The sequence below is a fragment of the Falco peregrinus genome, chromosome 3 (genome assembly GCF_023634155.1).
Source record: "Falco peregrinus isolate bFalPer1 chromosome 3, bFalPer1.pri, whole genome shotgun sequence".
Classification (NCBI taxonomy): Eukaryota; Metazoa; Chordata; class Aves; order Falconiformes; family Falconidae; genus Falco; species Falco peregrinus.
In genome coordinates this window covers 110,988,495-110,998,127 of record NC_073723.1, presented here as the reverse complement: position 1 = coordinate 110,998,127, position 9,633 = coordinate 110,988,495, and the positions used below count along the sequence as shown (strand labels likewise).

The 9,633-nt window shown below is 55.6% G+C and overlaps 1 protein-coding gene and 1 long non-coding RNA gene across 2 annotated transcripts; one reads left to right on the top strand and one right to left on the bottom strand.

The window, feature by feature from the left end:
- The first annotated feature begins 259 nt into the window (after positions 1 to 259).
- RCC2 (regulator of chromosome condensation 2) lies at positions 260 to 9,217 on the top strand. The gene is made up of 13 exons (XM_055799875.1): positions 260 to 353; positions 400 to 578; positions 3,015 to 3,108; positions 4,080 to 4,223; positions 4,337 to 4,468; positions 4,570 to 4,658; positions 4,935 to 5,049; positions 5,318 to 5,484; positions 6,683 to 6,863; positions 6,948 to 7,053; positions 7,203 to 7,275; positions 7,428 to 7,505; positions 7,689 to 9,217. Exons 1-13 carry the CDS (start codon positions 260 to 262, stop codon positions 7,791 to 7,793), a joined length of 1,557 nt encoding a protein of 518 aa, XP_055655850.1. The 3' UTR covers positions 7,794 to 9,217.
- LOC129784090 (uncharacterized) lies at positions 587 to 1,613 on the bottom strand. The gene is made up of 3 exons (XR_008746489.1): positions 1,066 to 1,613; positions 778 to 989; positions 587 to 710 (listed from the first exon to the last, which is right to left on the bottom strand). It is a non-coding gene; the product is annotated as an uncharacterized LOC129784090 (long non-coding RNA).
- Positions 9,218 to 9,633: the final 416 nt, after the last annotated feature.

Genomic DNA, 9,633 nt, shown 5'->3' with positions numbered 1-9,633 from the left:
AACCCCCCCTTTGCAAACCCCCCCTTTGCACCCCCCTTTGCAAACCGTCCCCATACACCCCCCCTTTGCACCCCCCCCTTTGCACACCGTCCCCATACAACCCCCCCTTTGCAAAGCCCCCCCCTTTGCACCCCCCACCCCCCCCCCCGGCTTCCCCCGTAGCACTCGCTCCCCCCGCCGGGCCGGGGGCGGGGGGGTCCCCCTTGCCCCGGCCCCCCCGGCGCGGCCGGGCGGTGACGGCGCGCTGTGCCCAGGCGCCATGCCCCGGAGGAAGGCGGCGGGGCCGCCCTGGGACGCGGGCCCGGGCCCGGGGGCGGCAGCGGGGCGGCGGCGGCCCCGGCGCGGCGGCGGCGGCGGGAGCGGTGGCGGTGGCGGGAGCGCGGCGGCGGCGGGCGGAGCGCGGCGGGAGCAGCGGCGGCAGCAGCGAGGACGAGGCGCCCCGCGAGCGGCGGGCGCGGCCCGGCAGCCCCGGCAGCCCCGGCGGGAGGCGGCCCGGCAGGCCCGGCGCGGCGGGCGGCGGAGCGGCCCGGGGACAGAGCGTCGTCATCTGCGAGCCCGAGCACAGCAAGGAGCGCATCGTGAGCGGGGCGGGGGGGATGCGCCCCCTGCACCCCCCGCGCCCCGGAATGCACCCCCCGCACCCCCTAACGCAACCTCTAATGCACCCCATAATGCAACCTCTGCTGCACCCCCCGCACCCCATAGTGCACCTTCTAATGCACCCCCCCGCCCCCCATAATGCAACCTCTGCTGCACCCCCCGCCCCCCATAATGCACCTTCTAATGCACCCCCCGCCCCCCATAATGCACCTTCTAATGCACCCCCCACACCCCATAATGCAACCTCTGCTGCACCCCCTGCACCCCCCTGCACCCCATAATGCAACCTCTACTGCACCCCCCGCACCCTATAATGCAACCTCTCATGCACCCCCTGCACCCCATAATGCAACCTCTGCTGCACCCCCCTGCACCCCATAATGCAGCCTCTGCTGAATCCCCATGCACCCCATAATGCAACCCCTGCTACACCCCCTGCACCCCATAATGCAGCCTCTACTGCACCCCCTGCACCCCATAATGCAACCTCTGCAGCATCCCCTGAAACCCCCTGCACCCGATAATGCAACCTCTACTGCACCCCCTGCACCCCATAATGCATCCCCTTGCACTCCCCCGCACCCCCAATGCAACCTCTGCTGCACCCCACACACTCACTAATGCACCCCCTAATGCAACCTGTAATGCACCCTCCCTGCACCCCCCCACACCCCCTAATGCACCCCTTGCACTCCTGTGCACCCCCCCCACCTCACAATGCAACCTCTACTGCATCCCCCGCACCCCATAATGCCCCCCCACATGCCAATGCACCCCCATGCAACTTCTAATGCACACCCCCTGCACCCCATAACAACCCCCCACGTCCCCTAATGCAACCTCTGATGCACCCCCTGTACCCCCCTGCACCCCACAATGCAACTCCCCTTGCACCCCTATTGCAACCCCCTGACACCCCTAATAAAATTCCCAATGCACCCCCAGTGCAGCCCCCCTTGCACACCACCTAATAACCCCCAATGCACCCCCCCCTTTGCACCCCCTAATGCAACACCCCCTTGCACCCCCCCGCAGCCCCCCCTTTGTACCCGCAATACACCCCCCACTGCACCTCCCCTTGCACCCACCCCTTGTACCCCCTAATGCAGCCCCCCTAATGCACCCCCTGATGTACCCCCCATCGCACCCCCAGTGCAACCCCCCCCAGGGTACCCCCTAATTGCACCCCTCACTGAACCCCCCCATTGCACCCCCTAACGCACCCCCCCATTGCACCCCCCTTGCATGTGTCCCCAGTTGCACCCCCCTTGCACCCCTCAATGTACCCCACAATTCCCCCCCAGTTGCCCCCCCCTTGCACCCCTTTATTGCACCCCGCTGCGCCCCAGTAATGCAGCGCCTCATTTCATTCCCCTAATGCACCCCCTTAACGCGCCCCTCTGCTGCATGCCCCCGGCCCCCGCGTACCCCCAAACTGTACCCCCAACATTGCACCCCATCGCGGTGCTCCCGCCTGGCCCCCCCTTACTGAGCCATTTCATCGCCCCCCCCCCCAAAGTTTCACCCCATCGCACCCCTCAATTACTCCCCCCAGCTCCATCCCCCTACCGTAAACGGGGGGGGGGGGGGGGAGGGGAGCAGTCCCCCCTCTTTTCCAGCCCCCCTTTTTGCCCTGTGTCCTGCCAAGGTGAAATCCCAGCCCCTTTTTGGTTGGGTTTTTTTTTTTGGCAATTGACCCATTTTGGGCTTTTTTGGGGGGGGCAGGGGCGGGACTTTTGACCCCGTGCAAGCAATAGCTGCAATGTTGGGGTGTGCAATCAGGGACCCCCCCCTCCACCCTGCTGCCCCCCCACATCCCCAGCGTCCCCCAAGTGCTCCATGTCCCCCACATCCCCAATGTCCCATGTCCCCCATGTCCCCCCACATCCCCAGTGGTTCCCATGTCCCCCAGTGGCCCCCATGCCCCCAGTGGCCCCCGTGTCCCTGATGTCCCGCACATTCCCAGTATCCTGCACACCCTGTGTCCCCAGTATCCCCCATGTCCCCAGTGTCCCTGGTATCCCCAATATCCCCCACACCCGCAGCGTCCCTGGTGTCCTCCATGTCCCCCACACCCCCAGTGTCCCCAATGTCCCTGATGTCCCCCACATCCTCAGTGTCCCCATGCCCCCCATATCCCCCACATCCCCAGTATCGCCCATGTCTCCCACATCCCCAATATCCCTCACACCCCCAGAGTCCCCCATGCCCCCAGTGTCCCCCGTGTCCCTGATGTCCCCTGTGCCCCCAGCATCCCCACTATCCCCCATGTCTCACATCCCCAGTATCCCCCACACACCCCGTGTCCCCCATGCCCCGAATGCCCCCCGTGTCCCCCATGCCCCCCGTGTCCCCCATGCCCCCCCTGTCCCCCGTCCCCCCCGCGTGGCTGATGGTGTCGCGGCTCCTTGCAGAAACTCGAGGGCGCCAAGTGCCGGGGGCAGCTCCTCATCTTCGGGGCCACCAACTGGGACTTGATCGGCCGCAAAGAAGTGCCTAAGCAGCAAGGTGAGGGGCGCGGGGCTCCTGCACCCCGAAACCGGCCGCCCTTTCCACTTCTAATTAATTTTTTTAATTATTATTAATTAATTTTTCTTGGTTTGGTTTTTGTTTTTTTTTTTAACCAGTTGCATATCATGATCTGGGATGCGGGGGACACGGGGACTCCCGTAAAGCAACCTAAAAGCGCTGCTTATTTTTGATGTGTTTATATTTAACTAAATCCTCTGCTTATTTTTAGGCATTTCTAATTTTTAGTTAATAATACTGGGAGGGTTGCAGTTGGGTATTGTAATCTGGGCCAGAACTTGGGGTACGGGGTGTGCTGGATTCCTGCGAAGCAAAATTAACACATTGCTTAATTTTGGTGCCTTTAATTAATTTCTTCTGCTTATTTTTAATGCTTTTATATTTTATTTTTATTATTCATATTTTTGGAGGAGCTTTTTTGCAGTTGCGTAGCATAATCTGGGCCAGCACCTGGGGAGCGCCGGATCTGCTGCAAAGCAAAATACGTGCGCTGCTTATTTTTGATGCATTTTTATTTCGTTAGTTTTTCTCCTTATTCTTGATGCATTTATATTTAATTACCTTTTCTAATTAATTGGGGGGGAGTTACAGTTGGATATGGTAATCTGGGCCAGAACTTGGGGGGCGCTGGGCTTCCTGCAAAGCAAAACAAAACGTGCCACTGCTTTTTGATGCATTTATAGGCTGTTCATTTTCCTAATTATTTCTAAGCCTTTGTGTTTAATTATTTTTTTTATTAATTAATTGGGGAAGGGGGTTGCAGTTGCACATTGTAATCTGGGTCAGAACTTGGAGTGTGCCAGATCTGCAAAGCAACACATGGGCGCTGCTTCTTCTGGATGTGTTGATATGCCGCTGATTATTTTTTTTTCTGTTGATTTTTGATGCATTGATGCCAAATTAATTTTTGCATTAATCTGGGGGTTGTGGGGTTTTTTTTTTCAATACAGTTGCCTATCGAAATCTGGGCCAGAACTTGTGGGGGCCGCACAGGTACGGGTGTCTCTCAGGTATTCAGGTGCGGAGCGTGGTTTCGGGACCCTGCGCCGCTCACAGCCTGCTCATCACCACCGAGGGCAAGCTCTGGAGCTGGGGTGAGCGACAAGGGGGGCTGGCACCCCCAAAAAACCCTCTGGCCACCTGGTAGCCTGATGCCAGGAGGCTTCATCCTCCCATTTTGCTGCAAAACCTGGCGATTTTGGGCTAGGTCGCAATGAAAAAGGGCAGCTGGGACACGGGGACACGAAGCGAGTGGAAGCGCCGAAGCTCATCGAGGTGCTGGGGGGCGAAGCCATCGTGCTGGCAGCCTGTGGCCGTAATCACACCCTGGCCCTTACAGGTATGAGGGGGGGGGGGGAAACCTGACATTTTAAGCAAATTATCTGAAATCAGCCCATTTTGCCCCCAAACATCTTTTTTTTTTTCCTTATTGCATTGCAGAGAGTGGCTCGGTGTTCGCCTTTGGGGAGAATAAAATGGGGCAGCTGGGGCTGGGGAACCAGACGGATGCCGTGCCCAGCCCCACGCAGGTATCACTGCTCCTTTCCGTCCTTCCCCTCATGTGGTTTGAGTGAAAAAACCAACAGATTTGGGGGTTTCTCCTTGAAAAAAATCCCTAGCAGAGCCCAAACCCCTTTAGGAACTCCCGAGCATCCCTCTCAGGGAGGGCTTCATGTGCAGCTGCGGTGGGAAAAGAAAAATGCAAGAATTGAAAATAAACCCCCAGATCTGAGGATTTTGGGGGTTCCCCTGGGAAATTCAGCTTTTTTGCCTTTTTTCTCTATTTTTTACCCCTTTTTCTGCAGATCATGTACAATGGGCAGCCCATCACCAAGCTGGCCTGCGGGGCTGAATTCAGCATGATCATGGATTGCAAAGGAAACCTCTACTCCTTTGGGTGCCCCGAGTACGGGCAGCTGGGTACGGTGCTGTTTTGGGGTGTTTTGCTGCAATTTTGAGGTATTACGGGGTTGGGGGGTGGTGGTGAGTGGAATTTCCCTGCCTCAGTTTCCACATCTGAGTGACGAGAGCATCCCTCCCCTTTACCTCCAGGAAAAGTGGCGGGGTGGGAGCTGCAAATAAAAAGGGGGTTGCGAGGGGAGAGGGGATTTCTGCAGGTGACGTGGGACTAGTGGGGTGCAAAGTGTGGGGGAGGGCACCCCGTTTTCATCCTGTTGCTTGTCCGCAGGGCATAATTCCGATGGGAAATTCATCGCCCGGGCGCAGCGGATAGAGTACGACTGCGAGCTGGTGCCGCGCCGCGTGGCCATCTTCATCGAGAAGACCAAAGATGGGCAGATCCTGCCTGTCCCCAACGTGGTGGTGCGGGACGTGGCGTGCGGGGCCAACCACACGGTACGCGCGGCTGGCGGCGCCTTGTGTTCAGTTATTTGCAAATAGCGGTGTGCGTGAATGCAGGAAGGTTTGCAGCGTGCATGTCAGGCTGAACGTTTGCAGGGTGCGGGTGTTCGCAGGGTGCACGTCAGGGCAAAGATCTGCAGGGTGCATTTAAGGATTAAAATTTGCAGCATGCATTTTTAATGCACACATTGCAGTGTGCATGTCAGAACATTTGCAGCGTGCATTTTAAGGGTGAAGTTTTGCAGCGCCTGTGTTGAGGATAAGATCTGCCGCATGCATTTCTAAGGATTGAAGTTTGCATCGTGCATGTAAGGCTAAATATTTGCAGTGTGTATTTAAGGATTGAGATTTGCAGGACGCATTTAAGGGTAAAGTTTTGCAGCATGCATGTAAGTGTAGAGATTTGCAGCGTGCATTTAGGGATGGAGATTTGCATTGTGTATATAAGGATAAATACTTGCAGCGTTGCATTTCAGGATAAGAGATCTGCAGCGTGCGTATCAGGATAAATACTTGTGCTGTGCATTTAAGACTACAGATCTGCAGCCTGCATTTAAGGATAGAGTCTTGCAGCCTGCATGTAAGGATTGAGGTTTGCTGCATGCCTTTAAGGCTGAAGGTTTGCAGGGTGCATTTAAGGATAAATACTTGCAGCGTGCATTTTACAATAGCGATTTGCAGCATGTATATCAGGATAAATACTTGTGCCGTGCATTTAAGACTACAGATTTGCAGCCGGCATTTAAGGGTAGAGTCTTGCAGCCTGCATGTAAGGATTGAGGTTTGCTGCATGCCTTTAAGGCTGAAGATTTGCAGAGTGCATTTAAGGACACAGATTTGCAGGATGCGTTTAAGAATAAATACTTGCAGTGTTGCATTTCAGGATAGAGATTTGCAGCATGCGTTTAAGGATAAATAGTTGCGCCGTGCATTTAAGACTACATATTTGCAGCCTGCATTTAAGGATAGAGTCTTGCAGCCTGCATTTAAGGACTGAGGTTTGCTTTAAGGCTGAAGACTTGCAGGGTGCATTTAAGGATAAATACTTGCAGCGTGCATGTAGCATTTGCGATACGCACCGCAATCGATGCCGTTTATGGCGGCCGCTGCGGTTTTCCCTGCAACAAGCTGGTCGGGTCTCAGCTGCTCATGGGGGGGGGGGGGGGGGGGGGGGGCGTTTCTCCATCCCCAGCTCGTCCTGGACTCGCAGAAGCGCGTTTTCTCCTGGGGGTTTGGGGGCTACGGGCGGCTGGGCCATGCCGAGCAGAAGGACGAGATGGTGCCTCGGCTGGTGAAGCTCTTCGACTTCCCGGGGCGCGGGGCGGCGCAGATTTACGCCGGCTACACGTGCTCCTTTGCCGTCAGCGAGACAGGTCGGGATTTGGGTGTTATTTGGGGGTTTTAGGGGATGCCGGGGGGGTGCTGGAGCTTGACGCATCATGTCGGGGGGCTTGCAGGCGGCTTGTTTTTTTGGGGTGCCACCAACACCTCCCGGGAGTCCACCATGTACCCCAAAGCCGTGCAGGACCTCTGCGGCTGGAAAATCCGCAGCCTGGCCTGTGGGTAAGTCCAAGCCCCACTGCCCCGCCCCCCCCCCCCCCAAAAAAAAACCAAACAAAAAACCACCCCAATTTCCTGGTGTTTTGGGGTGCAGCCACCTATGGGGTGGGGGTGGGGGGCACAGGGTCACCCTGCCTTGCACCCCACTGCAGGAAGAGCAGCATCATCGTGGCGGCGGACGAGAGCACCATCAGCTGGGGTCCCTCGCCTACCTTCGGGGAACTGGTAAGATGGATTTACTGGGAACCCCCAACCTCTTGACACCCCAGACCCCTCTGGCAGCTCCTAGTGGCAGGAACCGGCTGCTTGCCAACCCCCGCCCCCCCCCCCTCCACACTGGTTTCCCCCCACCCCGCTCCATGGGATGCACTTGGCAGGGCTACGGGGACCACAAACCCAAATCCTCGACGGCTGCCCAAGAGGTGAAGACCCTGGATGGGATCTACACGGAGCAGGTGAGTGGTGCTGGAGGGGGGGCCAGTGACCTAAATACGGTGGCTGGGGCCGTACACAACTCATCACACCCATGGGGTGCTCCAACATGGTCCTGGATGAAAAGAAAGGTTGTGGGGAGGGGGGGGAGGAAAGCAGCAGGGCATGGTCTCGTGCCTCAGTTTCCCCACTCTGCCCCATCCCAGGTGGCCATGGGCTATGCCCACTCGCTGGTCATCGCCCGCGACGAGACCGACGCTGAGAAAGAGAAGCTCCGCAAGTTGCCCGAGTACAACCCCCGCACCATCTGAGGGGCTCCCCCGTTCGCCGGGACCCCCCCCCCAAACCCCGCTTTTCCAAGCCAGCCGCGGTTTTAACTACCTGTTCTCCCATTTCCAAAGCCTTGGGGTTTTTTTTTTTATTTCACACTCCCTTTCCCCCCATGGCTTGTTGAGTTCCCGACCGTAGCAGGATCTTTTGGCACATCCAGGCTTAATTTTGGGGGGTTATGATTTGAATTATTTTGACTTTATTTGTATTTTTCTGCATTGCTTTTTATTATTTCCCCTTTTCCCAGCCGCAAACATCCCTGGCTGCAGGCTTGGGGTGAAACTGGGGACCTGAAGAGCAGCTGCAAAACATCTCTTTTTCCTCAATATTCCAATTTTTTGGCATTTTTCCCAAATACCCCCCACTTTGGGTGCTATAATTTTGGGGGTCCCCCTGCCCCCCAGCATCCCTTTTCCCAGAGGGATTCAGGATACGGATGTCATCCCACATCCCCAAGGGCCAAACCCATCCCCAGCATCATTTTGGGGCTCCCCTCGCCGCTATCGCAGCCCTCGCCCACCCCAGGGAGATCTCAGGTATGAAGAGGGGAGCCCTAAAGCATCGCGTAAGCTTTTTCTTGGAATTATTCTTGATTTGTTTTTAATTATTATTAATTATTTCTGCCTGGTTATCAGCCCAAAGTCCCTCCTACAACGGTGTGCACTGTGCTGGAGAAACGAGGTGCCTTTATCGAGCAGAGCCCAGCTCTGCCTTCACGCAACCCAAGGGTGATTTTTTTTATTTTTCTTTCAAAATTTTTAGGGTTTGTTTTGAAATACTGATTTTTTTAAGTCCTTTCTGCTCTCCCTGACGGGTCGCGCTGGGTGCTCGGGGGCGGTGGTTGCCGCATTCGCGCCCGTTTGGGTTGTTTCGCAGTAAAAAAAAAGGGTGGGTTGGGTTTTTTTTCTTAATTTGCTTGGGGTTGGGGGTTATTTTGGGGTTTTTTTGGGGTGTGTTAGAGAGAAAATATCCAGGACAGGGAGAGCAGCTGGGTGGAAAAGTAAAATATTCCGCTTTTTTAGCAATATTAGGGTTTTTTGGAGTTGCAGCACAAGCAGATGCCGCAGCCTCAGTAAAAGATGGGGTGGAAAAATCACCAAACCCCCACTTTTACACACACACACACACCCCGAAAAGCATCATTTCGGTTCATCCTGCCTTCCAGCAAAATAATTTTAGCCTGATTAAACTTCTCCCCCATCGGCCACCCTGTCCCGGCCACGGGCGAGCAAAGGAGGAGGCTCGAGAAAGAAAATAATCCTAAACCATGAGGATCTGGGAACAGCTCGTCCTTTAGCAGAGGGTCCTGGGTTAGTGCTGTAATTGTCTTCTTCATGTTTGGTTTTGTTTTTTTTTTTTTTATATTTCTTGGAGTAAATGTTTAAATAAATGACGTCATTGTGTACACCCCTCTCACTCTTCACTTTATCCACCCTTATTTCTTAACTCTTTTTCATTTAAATTTGATTAATTTAACCAAAGGGAGGTGCAGGGGATGCTTTTTCCTTGCCGGGATGCACGCCCAGCATCCCCAAAAGGAAATCCACAGCCATTAGAGGGCACCATCCTGCTGCCGACAGCATCCTCCATCCCAAAGTAGCCTCCCCCCAGCATTTCTCGTTCATATTTTGCAGGCAGGGTGCAAACACAGGGCGGCGCATGCATGTCTGAGTATTTCAGTGCATGCCTGGGTGGTTGTGTGCATGCCGGGTTGTGCTTTGTGTGTACACATGGGTGGTGTTTTTGTGCATGCACGCATGGTTTTGCACATGCATGCAGGAGTTTGTGCATGTGTGTGCCTTGTTAGACATCCCTGTGTCT